At 36.1% G+C, this 19901-nt stretch overlaps 1 protein-coding gene across 1 annotated transcript in view; it reads right to left on the bottom strand.

Moving 5' to 3' along the window:
- APPBP2 (amyloid beta precursor protein binding protein 2) overlaps positions 1 to 19901 on the bottom strand; it is a 48190-nt gene that overhangs the window by 17033 nt on the left and 11256 nt on the right. Inside the window, exons 2-5 of the mRNA XM_028521729.2 lie at positions 12924 to 13012; positions 10059 to 10210; positions 4517 to 4640; positions 1414 to 1582 (exon numbers count right to left, since the gene is read on the bottom strand). Coding sequence (XP_028377530.1) covers positions 1414 to 1582; positions 4517 to 4640; positions 10059 to 10210; positions 12924 to 13012 — 534 coding nt within the window. The remainder of the gene's footprint in view (positions 1 to 1413; positions 1583 to 4516; positions 4641 to 10058; positions 10211 to 12923; positions 13013 to 19901) is intronic.

Here is a 19901-nt window from a genome sequence, read left to right as displayed (position 1 = left end):
GTTGCAGGCCATGACCCCCAGCAATCGCACATTGATGTTTCTCTCTCTCTCTCTTTCCCTCCCTTCCCGCTCTAAAAATAAATAAATGATCTAAAAAAAAAAAGAAAGTGGAAACTGGTAAATAAAAGTCACTGTCCCACTGAACACACTGGTGGGTCTGGCTACATTAAGACAGGCCTGGGGCTGAATGCAGGAGTAAAGGAGGGCAAGATTTGAATCACTCTATTTAACAGAAAGAAGAGTGCAGAGTTCTAAAGGGCAGTATGAAAAATAAGGATGGAAAGAAATGCAAGAAGCACGAGAGATGGCTGAGTTCCTAAGTAAGACATACAACGACAGTGGGGCAACTGAAGAGCTTTTAAGATAGGCATTTCTATTACTCAAACCATTGTTCCTCATTGTCATTTCTAGTAAATTAGGCTATTCACACAAAGGCCTTCTGTGAATGGAGTTCTTTGTTTTTGGTGTATGAAAATCACAGAAAGGGTGTAAGTTCTCTACCTGGGTTGATAAGCTATGGAACAGACACTGTATACAAGGGGCAGCAAAACAATTCATCAACAAGACTGACTCAGCAGTTACCAGAATTCAGCATAAAAAATAATTAGAAGAACATACATAAACCACCTGAAAAACTGCAGGCATGCTAATAAGGATTTTAAATTTTTATAGATGGGTTCGGTGCCTTCTCATATAGATATTAAAAGCAAGACGAGCATCAGAGTTGCATAATATCACTTTATAATTATTTTAGAATTGTCTAGTTTCACTTCTAATTGAAACTTTCCTTTAAATATAGAATATATATTTAAATTAATGGGGCAAAAATCAAGATAGAAATAATTTTAAAATATGAAAGTTAGCTGACAGCATGAAATAATTATGATATTCTTCCACAAATAAAGCAACCAAGTAAATACATAAATCATTTCTCAAGTATGTATTTATTCATGAAGCATTAATTTAAAGCCATAAAGCCAGAAGTGAAGCTATCTTTCCCATAAGGAAGAAGGAGCAAAACAATATCATAAAGTATAAATAAAATCTAGCCTTCCCTTGAAATAAATGCTTTCAAATTTACGAGAGTTCATCCAGAGCTACATATCCGATAAAAAGTATCTACTAAAGGTTTATTTAGCAGACCGTGTCAATCAAAATAATTTAGGCAGAAACACACTTGGTCAAATAAAAAACAATAACCAAACAGGGCCTAAATCTTACATATATAGTTTAAAATCCATGTCACAGAATACATCTTTGCCTGATTTTAAATGTTCATTTCAAATGTGTACTGCTTTAAGTAAACCTAACAAGTGAAAAGGAGATCTATTAAGGCAAATAGGAGGGTTATGATTTATCCTGTGTTTTATGAATACTTACTGGTCACAATGAAATGCACTTCAAAATACTCACCTCATCATAGTGACTTTTTGCAAACAGGAGTGCACACAATTCTCCATAGAGTGCTGCTTTGTTTGCTTGCTGGCCATGTTTTGAGAGTTTATCCATGTATGTCTGAGCTAACTTAAATGTTTCCTCACCCAAATGATATTTGCAGTTTCCATTTCGCACATGAAGTAACCTATAGAAGCACAAATAACATTCCTCTATTGCTGATACTTCCAGCATGGCTGACCTGATAACCTCATACAGATTAGGCAGCACATAGATGAATTAAAGTAACTAGATATAAGAAATAAGGCAGCACTGGAAAACAGCTGTCTGGGCCAAACTGGGATCAACTATAATGCACATGAAGTACATGCTGTTTCCAGAAAGCTATCCATGATTAATCTCATCCAACTTTGATAACTTACCTCTAAACATTCGGTCTACTTTGTGCACTGAGCCTGTACTACATCTAGCTACATCTAACACTTAACTTAGTGTTCTAAATCCAAAAGTAATGTAATCTTATTATAAAAAATTTGGAAGACAGTGAAGAAAATAAAAGACAAAACAAAACACCCAAGTATAGAGAGCTTAGAAAGCATTCTTCAGGGTATTAAAAACCCAGATACTTATATTAATTGATCAATGACCTGGGATTAAAAAGCATTCTAAAAGGACTCATGGACATAGACAACATGGTGGTAATTGCTGGGGGGAGAGGAGTATAAGGGGACTAAATAATAATGGAAAAAACATAATAAAGATTATATATTTAAAAAAAAGAAACATTTTAACAGTCTGTAACCTCTATCAATCCTTTGTACTGTCAGAAAAAGTCACTTCACATGAACAAGAACTATTTGATAAAGTATTAAATGTCACACTATGTCAGTGTGCATTCTCCCAACACTTACCACAGTTATCTACTTTTAAAAAAGACTGGAACACTCAAGCAAAATAATATATTAAGGCCAATCAAAAATTCTGAACGAAGCATATTTCATTCATAATACCAAATTCCAACTTAAAGCTAAACGAAATGTAATAACTTATCAGGCTACTTTTTTTTTGAAATACACATTTCTTTATTGCTTTTTTTAATAATGTCTTTTTTTAAAGATTTTATTTGTTTATTTTTTAGAGAGGGAAGGGAGGGGGGAGAGGGGGAAAGGGGGAGAGGGGGAGAGAGAGAGAGAGAGAGAGAGAGAGAGAGAGAGAGAGAGAGAGAGGGGGAGAGAGGGAGAGAGAGAGAGAGAAACATCAATGTGCAATTGCTGGGGGTCATGGCCTGCAACCGAGGCATGTACTCTGACTGGGAATCGAACCTGCGACACTTTGGTTCACAGCCCGTGTTCAATCCACTGAGCTATGCCAGCCAGGGCACAGGCTACTCTTGAATAATGCATTATTAAATTTATATTTTTAACAGAAGCATAAAAAAATAGAAAAAAATGTATGTCCTGATATACAGAAAAATTTCATGCTAAAGCAAGTGCTCTCAATACATAATAGAGGGCAATGTCATTTCGACAAACTGCTGATCTTATGACCAAAGTTTGCAAGGATTTCCACAATATAAACCAAACACAGGAAAACAGAACTGAAATCCAGTAAAAGATTGCAGTAAATAAAAATATATAAGTGGTAAGAGAAAAAAGTACAATAAAAATTTTTTTAGAAAGAAAAAATATGGTAGCTCAGATAATAAAGTTTTGAGACTCTCACAATTAGGTACTGAAAGAGTATCAATTACGTACTAATCATTTTTCCAGGGGCAAGGGATGTAGTGGTAAAGGAGAGAAAGAATCCGTAACCATAAAAAGCTTCATTCTAGTGGGGAGATATATGTTAGGGTAGACCAACAAACTCTACGATACCTCATCTCTAAGACATCAATAAAATATTATTTGATATTCAATAACAATGGATGAATACAAAATATTCAGTAAATTGACCAGACTTTAGGTAACTTTCTATGGAAAGGAAAATTTCTATGAATTTTTAAACTTTATTTTGATTACCCTTTAGTTGTATTTTAAAAAAAAATTTTTTAGAGAAAAGTCAAATCAGCCTTGCTGATATGGCTCAGTGGATTGAGTGCCAGCCTGTGAACCAAAGGGTCGCCAGTTTGATTCCCAGTCAGGACACACGCCTGGGTTGTGGCTGGGTCCTCAGTAAGGGGTGCGCAAGAGGCAACCGCACATTGATGTTTCTCTCCCTCTCTTTCTCCCTTTCCCTGTCTAAAAATAAAACAAGTAAAATCTTTAAAAAAGGAAAAGAAAAAGTCAAATGAAATTGAGGAACGGAGAGAAAACCTATATGAAAACAGCTAAAAGTGTTATATGTGCAGAAAAAATAAGGACAGTAAGAGCAAAGTTATTATACTCCTCAATTTGCTTGCCTTTAAGTACTTCTGTTAAAAAATATATTTTTGTGCCCTGGCTGGTGTAGCTCAGTGGATTGAGCGCGGGCTGGGAACCACAGTGTCCCAGGTTCGATTCCCAGCCAGGGTTCATTCCTGGGTTGCAGGCCATAACCCCTAGCAACCGCACGTTGATGTTTCTCTCTCTCTATCTCCCTCCCTTCCCTCTCTAATAAATAAATAAATAAATAAATAAATAAATAAAACCTTAAAAAAAAAAAAAAGAGTTAATTACTAAAAAAAATATATATATATATATATTTTTTTTTGAAGAAAACATTTATAAGTAAAATACTAATCTTGTTATACATGATTCTAGAAGTGTATATAGAACAGGCATTAGAAAAATAATAACACCAAGAAAAAAGTGTATTTTTTCCCCTAGCATACAATGTCTACCACAGTTTCTGGTATATACACACTAGGCATTAAGAAGTATCTGTTGAATGAATGAACAAGCAAGTTCTCTGACAAAGCAAAACTATAAATATACAGTCTGGTTCATAATACTCAAATATAAGCTAACTATAGCAAGTTAACTCTACTGGGGGATGAGAGACAGGAGGCCAGAATAGTGAAAACTCTGATATACAAACATCACCTCAGAGGTTGATTCAAATGTTGACCTACGCTTAAAAGAGTTAAAACCATAAAAGCCATTTACCACTATAGCATGTAACGGTAGGATCTGTTCCAACTCACCTCACACAACATTCTACTGCACGAAACCAATGAAGCATCTCATCATGTAGAGTACACAACTGAAGGCAGGACAGAAAAACTTTCTCAGCATCACTGTACCAGCCTGCATCAGAAAGAAAGCCACCTAAAAGAAAACAGTAACTTTAGATAATTTAATAAATCATTTGAAAGCTGAAAGATGTTTATAATAAATATTATCTAAAATGGAAAAACCCATAATATTAAAGTTCTGTGTCTAGCCCAAAACAGAGATACAAACTGTGAAATTAAAAAAATATATTTTTTCATACTAAAGGAAATAAATAAAAACTGAGACCCTGAATGAGTCAAGAATACTAACTCTCTAAGAATACTCCACAGCCTAGAGAGTTGACATTTTTCAGTTAATTAGCTACTATATTCTAATAATTCTGGTATTTTCACCTTGTAGGCTAAACATAACTTTTCAATCTCTCCATATCCAATCCCAAAGATAAAAGAATCTGAATTAATCTTCTTAGTATAAGAGTAAGCACATTTCAATGAGAAACACAAGAGATGGTGATACTTGCTCAACTCATTTTTTTTAGCAAGTAATTAAATTACTATCCTCCCCTAAGCGCTGGGCATCATTGACTTAGGATATTGTCCATTTTTTAGCCCCTCATATTTTTTTTTTAGTTTTAATTTTAATATATTTTAAAGTGTCAATAGTCTTAACAAGTGTCAACAGTGTCTGAGTCAAGAGAATATTATATTTTGCTTATATCCATATTTTTAGGTTTAATTAAGGCTATACATAATCAAAAAATATCATTTTTAAAAAAAGATTTACTTATTTTCAGAGAAAGGGGAAGGGAGAGAGAGAGAGAGAGGGAAAGAAACATCGATTGCCTCTCGCATACCCCCAACTGGGGACCTGGCCCGCAACCCAGGCATGTGCCTTTACAGGGAATGAAACCAGCGACTCTTTGGTTCACAGGCCAGTGCTCAATCCACTGAGCCACACCAGCCAGGGCCAACCAAATATCATCTTAATTGTAGAGAAGTATGCTTTAGAACATTTTAGGGTCCTCACCAAATGACTGAATAATATGGTTATTATACATATTCATACTAAGCAGCCTTCTACTCACCATCCTAATATATTATGTGTTATGCTGGTTGTTAGGCTACTGTCTCTCAGCTTTGAATCAACCCTTTTAGACTCTGTTTTGTAACACTGGGGAGCCAGGACTCTGCAAACATATTTCTCCTTTGCCAGCTGGCTCCCTGTAGTCTCTGCCAAAAAGAGGCACTAGACTGGAAGGGGAGGAACAAGAGACACTCCTTCCTGTTTGCTTCCAGTTTCTGTCAGCAAGGCTCTTGCTGACAGCAAAGCCCCCAGGGTAATGCTCTTTACTCTGGCAGTGGCAATTCATTGCAGTAAGCCAATTTTGTCTGCAGTTTTCTAGTACTTGCAGAACTAGATTCACAGCCCTCAGATCAGAGATACCAGACAGCTAGGTGCCCTCCTAGAGGTCTAAGTTCTAGACCCATGGACCTCTGAGGCCAAGTAGTATCCCAGCTCAGTGGGGCACCTCATCAAGCTTCTAAACTTGAATTCCAACACCATCCCTTAGTTCCCTAAGTCCTAGGTATGGTAGTTAATTCCTGCAGTGTGTCCATAACACCCAAGTGTTCCCTTTTTGTCTTTTTCAGTTCTCTAATACCTGTTTTAAAATTCTTTAAATTCTCTCTACACAACATGGATGGACCTTAAAAACGTGCTAAATGAAACCAGCCAGGTTTTGTTATGAAACCAAACAAAAATCATAAAAAAAATATTTTATGAGTCCATTTACATAAAACATCTAGGACAGGTAAATCTACAGAGACAGGGCTAGAGGTGCTGTAAGGAAATGAAGAATGACTGCAAATGGGTATGGGTTTTTTGGGGGTGATGACAATGTCCTAAAGCTTACTGTGGTAATGTTTTCACAACTCTGTGAATATATTAAAAATCTTTGAATTGGATACTTTAAACAGGTGAAATGCATGGTATGTGAATTATATCTCAATAAGGCTATTATTTAAAAAATTATCTCCATCACTGTCTACTTCTCGTATGAAGTTTTTGCTCTGTTTTGGCAATTTTAACATTAAGACTTAAAATATAACTGACTTTTCTAGGACTTGGTTCTTCTCCAAGATATTTCTTCAACCTGGCTCATTTCAATGGCCCAATTGTTGTGTTTGTAGAAGTAACAGAGGACCTTAATGAAAACCTTAATGCTCACTTTCACATTCCTTTACACTAAATTTCTCCCACAGATTTTTACATGACCATCTAAGACTAAAGGAATGTCAACCTAACATTCACCAAGATCACAAACACTCTCCTGTTAGAAACATTCTTTGGTCATTAATTCCATAATTCTTTGCTGCAATTTAAATTACACAGGACTATTGAAGGATAAATGCTAAGGTTCTTTTCAGAAAAAAATGTCCTGAAGTTCCTCCAGCAAACTGTCTATGGCCACTACAAAGAATTATTCTTGACTTCTGGCCAAGACGGAGGCATAGGTAGACGCACTGTGCCTCCTTGCACAACCAAGATAGGGACAACAACAATTTAGAAACAGAATTAATGACCAGAACTGACAGAAAATTGATCTGAATGGAAGTCGGACAACCAAGAAGTTAAAATAGACCCGTTCTTCCAGACCGGTAAGAGGGGTGGAGTCAGGCAGCCAGCCTCGGGTCACAGCTCGGAGAGCAGAGAACGTTGGGACCGGGGCATAAGGCATTCAGGGCGCAGAAGACCACAGTGGGTGAACTCTGAGTGGGGAAGTGGCGGCTGGCAGACCCCAGCTAAAGGGTGGCAACTGGCAGACTCAGTGAGGCAGCGATTGTGAAGCAAGGCGCTGCGCACAACCCAGGATCCCAGCACTGGGAAATAGAGCCTCAGGACACTGATTGAGGACGCCTGTGGGAGTTGAGGCACATGGAGAGACTCCCAGCCTCACAGGAGAGGTCCTTGGAGGGTCCCATGACGTGCACAAGCCCGCCCACACAGGAATTGGCACCAGAGGGGCCCAGTTTGCTTGGGCGAAGCAAGAGAAGGGACTGAAGTCCCATGGAGAACGGAGCAACCGCCATTGTTCCCTCTTGGCCCCGCCCCCACATACAATGTCACAACCCAGCAACTGGGGTGCCCCACCCTGGTGAACACCTAAGGCTCCCCTCACCGTTAGAGGCACAACCAGACCAAAAAAAAAAAAAAAAAAGAGAGAGAGAGAGAGAGATGGCTCAAACAGAAGACCAAATGAAAGCCCCAGAACCCATCCTTTTAAGCGACTGAGAGATAGCCAACCTATCAGATGCACAGTTCAAAACACTGGTGATCAGCAAGCTCACAGAATTGGTTGATTTTGGTTGTAAATTATACGAAAAAAATGAAGGCTACAATAAGTGAAATGAAGAAAAACACACAGGGAAACAATAGTGATGGAAAGCAAGCTGGGTCTCACATCAATGGAGTGGATCAGAAGGAAGAAAGAAACAACCACACAGAAAAGAATGAACAAAGAAGAATTCAAACAAATGAGGAGAGGATTAGGAACCTCCAGGACATCTTTAAACATTCCAACATCTGAATCATAGGGATACCAGAAGGAGAAGAGAAAGAGCAACAAGTGGAAAAGTTATTTGAACAAATAATAAAGGAGAACTTCCCCATTCTGGCAAAGGAAATAGGCTTCCAGGAAGTCCAGGAAGCTCAGAGTCTCCCAAAGAAGTTGGATCCAAGGAGGAACACACCAAGGCACATCATAATTACATTAGCCAAGTTAAAAATGAAGGAGAGAATCCTAGCAGCAGCAAGAGATAAGGAGACATTCACCTACAAAGGAGTTCCCATCAGGCTGTCAGCTGATTTCTCAAAAGAGACCTTGCAGGCAAGAAGGGGCTGGAAAGAAGTATTCCAAGTCATGAAAGGCAAGGACCTACATCCAAGATTGCTCTATCCAGCAAAGCTTTCATTTAGAATGGAAGGGCAGAGAAAGTGCTTCTCAGATAAGGTCAAATTAAAGGAGTTCATCATCATCAAGCCCTTATTATATGAAATGTTAAAGGGACTTATCTAAGAAAAAGAAGATAAAAAAACATGTATAGTACAATGACAGCAAAATCACAATTCTTAACCACAGCTAAAATAAAAACAAAAGAAACTAAGCAAACAAGTAGAACAGGAATAGAACCACAGAAATGGAGATCACATGGAGGGTTAGCAACAGGGGAGTGGGAGGAGGAGAGGGGGGAAAAAGGTATGAAGAATAAGTAGCATAGATGGTAGGCAGAAAATAGACAGGGGGAGGGTAAGAATAGTATGGGAAATGTAGAAGCTAAAGAACTTATGACACATGGACATGAACTAAAGGGGGGGGAATGTGAGTGGGAGAGGGTGTGCAGGGTGGAGGGGAGTAAAGGGAGGAAATGGGACAACTGTAATAGCATAATCAATAAAATATATTAAAAAAATAATTATTCTTAAACTGGAGGAAATAACCATGAAAACTTGTTGGCAAAGAAAGTATATGTGCATTGGGGGGTGTGTGTGCACACGCTCGTATGTGGGTGTGCGAGAGAGAACACGTACACACATACACTAATGTGAGAAGTTAAAAATGAAAGGTAGTCTTGGTGATGGAACAGCCCTATATTTTGATGGTAATGACAGTTGTATGAATGTTCACCTTCAAGCAATTGCACAGAAACACATATGTGCACCCACATGTGTGTAATAGAGAAAAAACAGTAAAAATTAAATAAGGTCTATTTAACAGTAAAGGCTAATTAACAGTATTAGTGTCAACTTCCTGATTTTGATACTGTATGTCAAACCTACAATCATTTCAAAATAAAAATGTTTAAAAAGAAAGTAAAAAAGGAAGCAACAACTTTAATAGACTGTCTGAAACATTTATTTATAGAAATTTCCTGAAAACCATATAAAATGTTATCCAAACACTAAACGGTATTCTTAAATACAGACAGCATATAAAACCTCAAAATCCTTTTCCATTTATGTTGTCAGTATTCTCATAATATTCATGAATAATTTCAGAATTACTCTCATTTTAGAGATGGAAAAACTGAGGCCCCAAAAGAATTAAGTCCCACATAATAGCATATAGTAAGCTGGTGAAAGAGGCTGATGGCAGCATAACATAGTAGAAAAATACATGGCTTTAAATCATATGACACAAGATTCTAAACTTAGTTCCACTACTACCTATGTGACCTGAGCAAGTTACTTAACATTTTTTTAGTTTTCCCCCTCATTTTTCAAATAATCTTAATACCAACACATGACTGAAATGTCATAAGGATTTAGAAAGATAGCACTTAAATGCCACAAAAGTTACTGTTCAATAAATCACACTTAAGTTTTTCTGGCATTTTTCTCACAACCTCCTTAAGTAGACTGTGGGAATGTCCTGAGAAAATCCTGGATTGTTAGAAGGTTTTATTCTGAATAATGTCACAGGACAAAACACTCCTCTATTGTACCACCACTTACCTAAAACAAAGCCAACTTGAATGGCTTTTTCCTTTACTGCAGCATCTGATTCTGCAATATAGGAGCACCTTCTACTGAATGAATAGGCCAAGACTGAAGCAACTTTCACACCATGATCCATCAAAGCCTGGAAACAATGATGAAGCAAATGTCTGAAGGAGAAGGAAAAGGTTATTTTATAGAGGTAATATATTTTGTCCTTTCAGAAAGTGCTAACTTGTTTTTTTAAAATAACAGTACCATTATCTGCCAAGATAGAACAAGACAAAAAGCTTCCTGCCTTATGAATTATGAGGCCAACATAATTCACAATTTAGCCTAGTATCTTTACTCAGTGGATCACTCAGTGATCCTGTATGTGTAAATTTGTGGCAACAAAGAATAAAACTAACTTTTAACATCAGTTTTAAAAGCCAAATTGTCTTATAATAATAACCCAATTTAAAAATGGGCAAGGATAAGAAAAGATGAAATACTGCCATTTGCAACAACGTGGATGACTCTTGAGAACATCATGCTAAGTAAAAAAACTCAGACAGAAAAAGTCAAGAACCATGATTTCACTCACATGCGAGACATGAAACTGAAAGCAACAAATGAACAAACATTAAAAGCAAACAGAAAGTCATAGACACAGATAACAGTACGGTCATTACCAAAGGAAAGGGGAATGGGGAGCTTGCAAAGGATAAAGGGGGTCAGATATATGGTGACAAAAGAAGATTTGATTTTGGGTGATAAACACACAATGCAATATACAGATGATGTATCACAGAATTGTGTATGTGAAACCTATATAATTTTATTAACCAATGTCACTGCAATAAATTTAATTTAAAAAATGTACAAAGGACTTGAACAGTTCTCCACGATATACTAATGGCGAACAAGCACAAGAGAAAATGTTCAACATCATTAGTCATTAGGGAAAAGCAAATCAAAATCATAGTGAGATACCATATCTGCTAGGATGGCTGTAGTAATTTTTTTTAAAGTAATGGCAAGGATATGGAAAAACTGGAACCCTCATATGTTGGTAGTAGAAATATAAAATCCCTCTTCCACCATAAAATTCCTCAGCCTCTGTGGAAAACAGTTTAGCGGCTCCTCAAAAAGTTAAACACAGGACTACATTTATACACTAGTTTTATATACAGGAAAGCCAAAAGCATATGTCTGCACAAAATCTTGTGTCCATGAACACTTCAGAGAACATTATTCATAATTGCCAAAAGGGGGAAACAACTGAAATGTTCATCAGCAGACGATTAGATGCACAAAGTACATCCATAAAATGGAAAATTCTTCAGGTATAAAAAAAGAAAAAAGTACCAATATAAGCCAACAACATGAATGAACCTTGGAAACATTATAGGAAGTAAAAAGAAGTCAGTCACAAAAAAAACAGTATTTTATGACTACATTTATATGAAATGTGTAGAATAGGTAATCGAAAGACAGAAAGTAGATTAATGGTAGGCAGGAGACTAGGGGTAAAAGGAAACAGGGAGTGACTATTAATGTACCCTTTAAAAAATCTTTTTTTAAAGATTTCTTCTGCTTTTTAAAAAGATTTATTTATTTATTTTTAGAGAAAGGGAAAGGAAGGTAGGAAGGGAGGGAGGGAGGGAGGGAGGGAGGGGGAGGGAAGCATCAATATGTGACTGCCTCTCAACACACCCCACACTGGGGACCTGGCCCATAACTCAGACATGTGCCCTGACTGGGAATGGAACTGGTGATCCTTTGGTTTGTAGGCTGGCACTCAATCCACTGAGCCACACCTGCCAGGGTGCAAAAGGATTTCTTCTGCAGTAATGAAAATGTTCTAGAATGACATAGTGGTAATGACTCTAAAACCTTCTGTGTACACTAAAAGCCAATGAATAGTACAATTCAAAATGGTTAATTTTATGGTATGTAAACTCTATCTCAATTTTAAAAATTTTAAAACAAAATATTAAATAATGGAGTCACTGCTTTGCATAAAGGGGAAAAGTGTCAAACTACGTGCTTGCAGTTTCACAAATAGTATATTAAGCACTTAAAGGATTTGGACTCGGTGAAAGATAATGTGGGAGATGAAAGAGAGGTATTTCACTAAATCTTTATAATGGCCATATTTAGAACTCCATAGAGAAATTCAAATCCCAGAAAGCTAACCTTTTCTTAGAGAATGCTTTTTAAAAGTATTGTTATTGCCTTCTTTTACCAAAATGAGGTTCTCATCTATTTTTTAATAGATAATTTTAACTAATCAGCTAACAAAGGAGTTTTTCTATAGGCTTATTAGTACACAGGCTACATTTCAAAGTTATCTCTGAAAAGTGAATTGTTGTTAATTTTTACCTGTTTTAGTCTATCCCCCTCTAAAATACAAAATCCATGAGGAAAAGATGTCATAGATCTTTTTCACTGCTGTAACCCCTGATATACAACAATACCTGATATACACTAGGCAAATTAAGTACTTATTTAATATGTTGAACAAGTGAAACAACTTCATAATATTAATATTAAAGATTAGTAATATTTAGCAAAACTGTATTATTATTTTCGTAGAATGTGGGTTAGGGAACAAATGGCATTTAAAACAAGTTTCAGAAGAACACTAAAGAGAACGGCAAGTACAATCAAAAGCCATGTCACCTCCACCTCCATGTGGCTCCAACCCCATGACAACAGCCACAATAGGGAAGATGAATTCAGTCTCCCTTTCTTGAACACAGAAAGCAATGGTGGTATTAACAGCTTCACAACAATGTGCATGTACTTAATACCACTGAATTTTACACTTAGAAATAGTCACAATGGTAAAATTTAGGTTATGTATAATTTACCACAATTTCTAATGAATTAATTTACCTTTTATCCAGAGCTCTCAATACTTTAGCAAAAACTTCCAATTCACAAAATTCACTGCCCAGTTGACATAAGCGTCCTTGTTGATAAAGCTGAAATGAAAAACCAAAGAATTTTTTAATTTTTACTTTAATTGTACTTTATGAATATAAGTTGATGAACTTAACATTAGATGAATTTAATGAATATTCAAAGTTGATATGATTACATAGTAATAACAGGAAGGATGTTTATGCTAAGAGAAATGTAACATTAACAAATTTCTACAATTTGTATAAAAGCACTTTATTATATTTTTAAAATTTATTTTTAGAGAAAGGAAAGAGAGGGAGAAAAAGAGGAGAGAAACATCAATGTGTGGTTGTCTCTTTTGCACCACCTACTGGGGACCTGGCCAGCAACCCAAGCATGTGCCCTGACTGGGAATGGAACCGGTGACCCTTTGGTGCATAGGCCAGCACTCAATCCACTGAGCCACACAAGCCAGGGCTATATAAAAGCACTTTAATAGTTGTATATGATAGAAATTAGTATTTGTATACCATATGATTTTACTTATATGTGGTATCTAAAAGACAAAATAAATGAACAAACAAAACAGAAACAGATACATAGACGCAGAGAACAGATGGCTGCCACAGGGGACAAGGATTGGGGGTCTGGGTGAAGAAGGTGAAGGGATTAAGAAGTACAAAGTGGTAGTTGCAAAACAGTTGCCAATATTGTAATAACTACAACTAAGTATGGTGCCAGGTGTGTACATGAATTATTGGGAGGATCACTTTGTTAATTATGACTATCTAACCACTATGCTATATACCTGAAACTAACATAACACTGAATGTCAACTGTAATTGAAAAATAAAATTACAAGTGGATCAAAACACTGTGGTACATTTGCACAATGGAATACTATGCAGCAGGAAAAAAGGAGTTTCCACCCTTCACAACAGCATGGATGGAACTGGAAAGCATTATGCTAAGTAAAACAAGCCAGGCAGTGAAAGAGAAATACTGTATAATCTCACCTATACATGGAACCTAATCAACAAAACAAGCAAACAAAATACAAACCAGAGACATTGAAATAAAGAACAATCTGACAGTAACCAGAAAGGAGGGGGAGAGGGATAATAAGGGATGATGGGGGGAGGGCATCAAGGAAGATGTATAAAGGACACCTGGACAAAGCCAAAGGGGGGTAGGTTCGAGGGTGGAGGCAGGAATGGGTGGGGCTGTGGGGGTGTGGTGGGGAGAAAATGGAAAACAACTGCACTTGAACAAAAATTAAAAATAAATAAAGAAAAATAAATTAAAAAAGAAATTAGTAAGTGTAACACAGTATCTGGTACACGGTAAGTAATACAAAGTATTATATACTTATGTACTTATTAAATGAACATTAAAAAGTCATACTGAAGAAACTTCCAAAATTAACTTTTTTTCCTTAAACAAAACTGGATAATCAATGTAAAATCATCAAACTGATAGCAAAGATAATGCACAGAAGCCAGAAGTGATCAATGCCCCCCATGAGACTCTTCAGACCACCACGAGAATCTCAGTTCAGTTCTGAGCATGACACTTCATAAGTAGGCTGACAGTAGATCATATCTAAAGTAATCCAGGACAGCAGGATTTTTAATTACAATAAAATCATTTATTCACTTTTCTAAATTTTTAGAGCCTCTATTTAAAATATCTTAATGAATGTGTTAAGTGTTTATCACAAATAATTCACGCATATGGTTAAGAGGAGACAAATCCTATTGTCTCTCTTTTCCCTAACTCCATTTCATCAAACGGTTTTGAAATTAATATATGCTATATAAATACAGTGTCTTAGGAGGCAGGAATTTGGTTTTATTGATTTACTTTATATTACAGGCACTTGGCACTTAGCTTAGTTTATGAGGACTAAGAAAGAGGACAAGATTAGAGTTCATTTCTCAATCTAGTCAGCAGTTAACTTTGCTCAGGGAAAACATATTACAAACTCAGTCAGGAAACTCCTGGATGTAAGTCACTAGTCACAATGGTAGCCAAGTCAAATTAGGTATATATATTAGTGAAGATTAATAATGACTGTTATGGAAAATCCATAATGACTGCTGGAGGGGAGAAGCAACCACCTCAGGAAGAGGAGGAAGAAATGTTATCTTCACATAATGGTTGGACATTCAATTAACAATACACTTTCATAAGGAAGTATCGGCTATTTTCGGAGATGATTATGTTTCCTGCTATTAAAAAAAAGCTTCTGAGAATGTATATAGTAAAATTCACTACTATTAATCACTGTCATATTTGACTATTAACCAACAGAGAGTAACTCAGGGAAAATAAAGCTGATAAATTCCTATTTAGGAACTTAACAATGTGGTAAATTTCTGAATTGGGGCAGAAAAACAAATGCAGTTTTATCTCTCTTTCTATACACACACACACACACACACACACGCTCCACAAACATCATAGTACAGAACAATCTTAGCTTCTTATCAAAATAACTCAACATTAGCAAACTAAGGCTTAGAAGTTCTTTTGTACGTAGAAAAAATGAAAACAAATTGTATAACTTTTTTGTTGGTACTCACTAGTCAAAGAAAAACAATTAAATTAAATTTTATATGCTCTACAATTCATAGTATTTCTTTAGTAACTGAAAATTGGTATATTCTATTAAATGAGATTTTAAACTAAAAGTTTAGAAAAGTTGCTACCCTAGTTATAATTGTAAATATACCCTATTAACAAATATGAACACTCGTTTTAGTCATCTGTTCAAATTTTTCTAGTAAAAATGGATTCACATTTAAATTCTGTAGAGGGAGTATGATTTAATTGTTTCAAATCATCCTTATCAGATTTATCCAAAAATGCAAATTTATACATTTTTTGAATGAGAGTTTTGGATACTGATCCAGAATAAAAACAGCATCTAATTCTTACAAAAATCTTCTATGTGCCAGTGATTTTCATAGGTAACCCATTCTATCCTTATACTGATGGGAAACTGAGGCATATAAAGTTAAAATAACCTGCTCAAGCCCTGACTGGTTTGGCTCAGTGGATTGGGCATCATCCTGCAAACCCAAAGGTTGCCAGTTCCCAATCAGAGCACATGCCTGAGTTGTGGGCCAGGTCCCTGGTTTGGGGGTGCGCAAGAGGCAAGCAATTGATGTGTTTCTCTTCCTCTTCTTTCTCCCTCCCTTTCTCTCTCTCTCTAAAAATAAAGTCTTAAAAAAAAGTAACCTGCTCAAAAGCACACAATTAAGAAGTCACAAAGAAAGAACCTGGCTCCAAGCAGTTTGTCCTTACATCCTTGTTCTTAATAACCTACATTATACTGCCTCTTGAATATAACATATGATGGGTAATTTTTTAACATTTTTATAGAAATAATTGAAGATTTAAAGATTAATCCCTTCTTAATGTATCTTTTAAAAAACGTATTGTATTTTTTTCCATTACCATTTATCCCTCTTACACCCTCTTCTACTTCCACCCAGCCCCCTCCCCCCTATTAATACATTTTATGGAGCAGAGATAGAAGAAACAAAACTGAGGCTCTAGGATTCTTCACAATGATTGTCATACTAGATTTTTAAAAATCTTTAGTTTCATTATTACAGCCTTTAATACTGTGTTCTGAATTCACTGAATAATGAGGCTGTTAAAGGACTCTATCAACTACTTTTAGCTAGTGATATACCATATTTTTTAGACCATAAAATGCACCTAGGTTTTAGGGGAAGAATTTTTGAAGCAAAAAATATGGTAACATATTTAATAACATAAATAACGTAATATTTCACCAATGTAAATGTAAACAGAACTCAACAGCAGCATTAGCAACCATTATTCCTCCCAAATTGGGGTGGGGGGCAGCAGAATGCATCTTATAGTCTGAAAAATACGGTGCCTTAAGGAAAATAAGGAAGTGGGTAAATTACCTCCCAAAGGTATGAAAACAGAAAATAAAAATATGATTAAAACAATGCAGGGTGGGGCAAAAGTAGGTTTACAGTCGTGAGTATGCAAGGCAAAGAGTTTATTCTTGTGTTATTAATCACTGTATTATTTCCCATACAAACAACTGTAAACCTATTTTTGCCCCACCCCGTATTATACAGGTATGAAGAGAGACCAATTAATGGAACAAAATGCAATGTTCAAAACCTCAGTATATGTAAAAACTTAACATATAATGAAGGAATCATTTTAAAATTATCGAAGAAAAAATTAGTTTAAAGAGTGCATAAAAATAAGGAAACAAAGATACCTCTAATACAGTACAAAAAGATAAATTCCAGATTTATGCAATTTTTTAAAAGATTTTTTTAAAAGATTTTATTTATTTTTGAGAGGGAAGGGAGGGAGAAAGAGAGAGAGAGAGAGAAACATCAATGTCCGGTTGCTGGGGGCTGTGGCCTACAACCCAGGCATGTGCCCTGGCTGGGAATCGAACCTGCGATGCTTTGGTTCCCAGCCCGCGCTCAATCCACTGAGCTACGCCAGCCAGGGCTGCAAGTTTTAAACATTCTACAAATCATAGTGTTGAAAGCTACGTGGTAACATTGCCTTTTTAAGCATTATACCACAGGCAAAAATCATGATGAGATAAGTGATTACATAAGAATCTAAAATATCCCTAAGTGTATAAAATACTATAAACAAAAATTAAAAACACAACAAAACTAAGTAAATTACTACTGACACACTTAACATCTTTACTACACAAAGAGGTGAATCTCCTGGTGATGTTTCAGATGCAAAGGCTTTCAGGGACTAAAGTAAAAATCTTATAGAAAACTGAAGGCAACTACTGCAAGGATAACGCAAGACATCCCCAAACCCAGAGAACTCTCTAGGAGGTAAAGATGGGGATGAATGCCTTTCATAATCCAAGGGATTTTGAACTGGCATGGTTGCTTTCCTGGCCAACTCAACATTACCAAACTTCCCACAGGCTAAGAGTGAACATTTGAGTCTTACTATCAAATCAGCACACAAATAATTTAGACTAATTCCCCAAAACAAAAATTTAGAAAGGTTTAGAAAGATATAAAAGAAACTGAGTCCACAACTATGATCTAAGAATAACTACAAAGTCCCATACACTATCTATGAAACTCATGTAGCTTACTCATGTTTGAAATTCTTACCCCTCTGAGTCATTAAAAAGCAAAAATCTTCCAAAAAAGGGGTTATTATTGAGGAAATATTATCATGATACACATAAAAGAAGTTTTCAGAAAACTTTTGTTTCTAAGTTACATACTTACCATTATATATATATTTTAAAAAAATCTGGATTGATATTCAACAGAACGTACATCTATGGTATAGGATTTATATCTCAAATCTTTCATCTCCGCCCTCCTCTTCCTCTTTCCTCTGGATTACTGCAAAGGTTTGGCAGAACTGAACTATTCCATTACCACTCCTGTCCCCCTGTATTCAACTGTCCACACAGTAGCCAGAATGATCTTTTTAAAAAAATAAACTGGGCACTGGCTAAGGAGCTCAGTTGGTTAGTGTGTCCTCCCAATAAACCAAAGTTACAGCGCCCCCACACTCCCCCACCCAGTCAGGGCACTTAGGAGAAGTAACCAATGAATGCTTAACTAAGGGGAAAAACAAATCAATGTCTCTCTCAAATCAAAAAACTAAAAAACTTTTTAAAAAAGTAAATTATTTCATGCTGTTCCTTTTAAAACTTTTCAATGGGACTCTCAATATGAACATAATCCAAAATCTTTAATGTGGCCTACAGGTCTCTACAAGTTGCCTGATTCTTGCCTATCTTTCAAATCTCACCTTTTACTATTCTTTCTGCCTATCCCTTACATTCCTGACACATTAGTTTTCTTTTAGCTTTATCTCACCTCATGACTTTTGCACACATAAACTGCTGCCTCCGCATGAAGCATGGGTACCATGATTTTTTACTTGGCTAATTTGTTATTTATCCTAATGGTTTTACCTAACATGCCACTTGACCCCCAATCTAAATTCTGTTCCCTGTTATATTTTTTCATGATTTTTTCTCCACAGTAGGTAGCATTAAGACATGCATGCACACGTTCACTTAAACAATAATTTGTTAAACACGTTACTCCATTACAGTCCACACTCTATGAGGTGACCATTGTCACCACCATATTATTCCTAATACCTAGTATTTACTGAATGTATAATGCAAATTGGTAGCAATCTACTTTGGATGTAACTCAGAAACTTAGAAGAAAAAAAAATTCAAGACAGTCTCTACTCTGGAGTTTATCATTATTTACTGAAACTGCCCAAATTTATACGATAAATTAGACACTAAGAGCCCTGGTTGGTGTGGCTCAGTGAACTGAGTGCCAGCCTGCAAACCAAAGGGTCACTGGCTTGATTCCCAGTCAGGGCACATGCCTGGGTTGCAGGCCAGGGCCTCAGTAGGGTACGTGCAAGAGGCAACCACACATTGATGGTCTCTCTCTTTCTTTCTCCCTCCTTCCCTCTCTCTAAAAATAAATAAGTAAAATCTTAAAAAGCAAATTTGACACTAAGAGAAAAACCCCAATTTCACAGTTACTTACTGCCTCCCCAAGCAGCAGGCTGTAAGCACCCTAGTGAGAAACATTTACTAGACAGTCTTATGTCCATCTGTACTTCATACAGAACAGTGCTCATGAAATAAACCTTCAAAACAAGTATTCAAAACCTGGAGTCATGAAAAACATAAAGTGCCAGTACCTAAATGGAAAAATCAGAACAAATTCTAAATAATAGCTGCTTAAATTTAGAGAGAGAAATAAGTGTTTCCTATTTTAGCATCTAATCTTTTACCAAGTAACCTGGGCATATGCATTACATGAAACTCTTAGCTTATGGAACCTATTTTATCTTTGTGATTTTTCATATCAAAGGCAAGAATATTATAGCTGGACCATTCTACTTATTATTTGTTTTTACTAACTTAATAAACAT

Source organism: Phyllostomus discolor, chromosome 8, assembly GCF_004126475.2.
Source record: "Phyllostomus discolor isolate MPI-MPIP mPhyDis1 chromosome 8, mPhyDis1.pri.v3, whole genome shotgun sequence".
In the NCBI taxonomy this organism is placed as follows: Eukaryota; Metazoa; Chordata; class Mammalia; order Chiroptera; family Phyllostomidae; genus Phyllostomus; species Phyllostomus discolor.
This window is presented reverse-complemented; position numbering and strand designations above follow the sequence as displayed.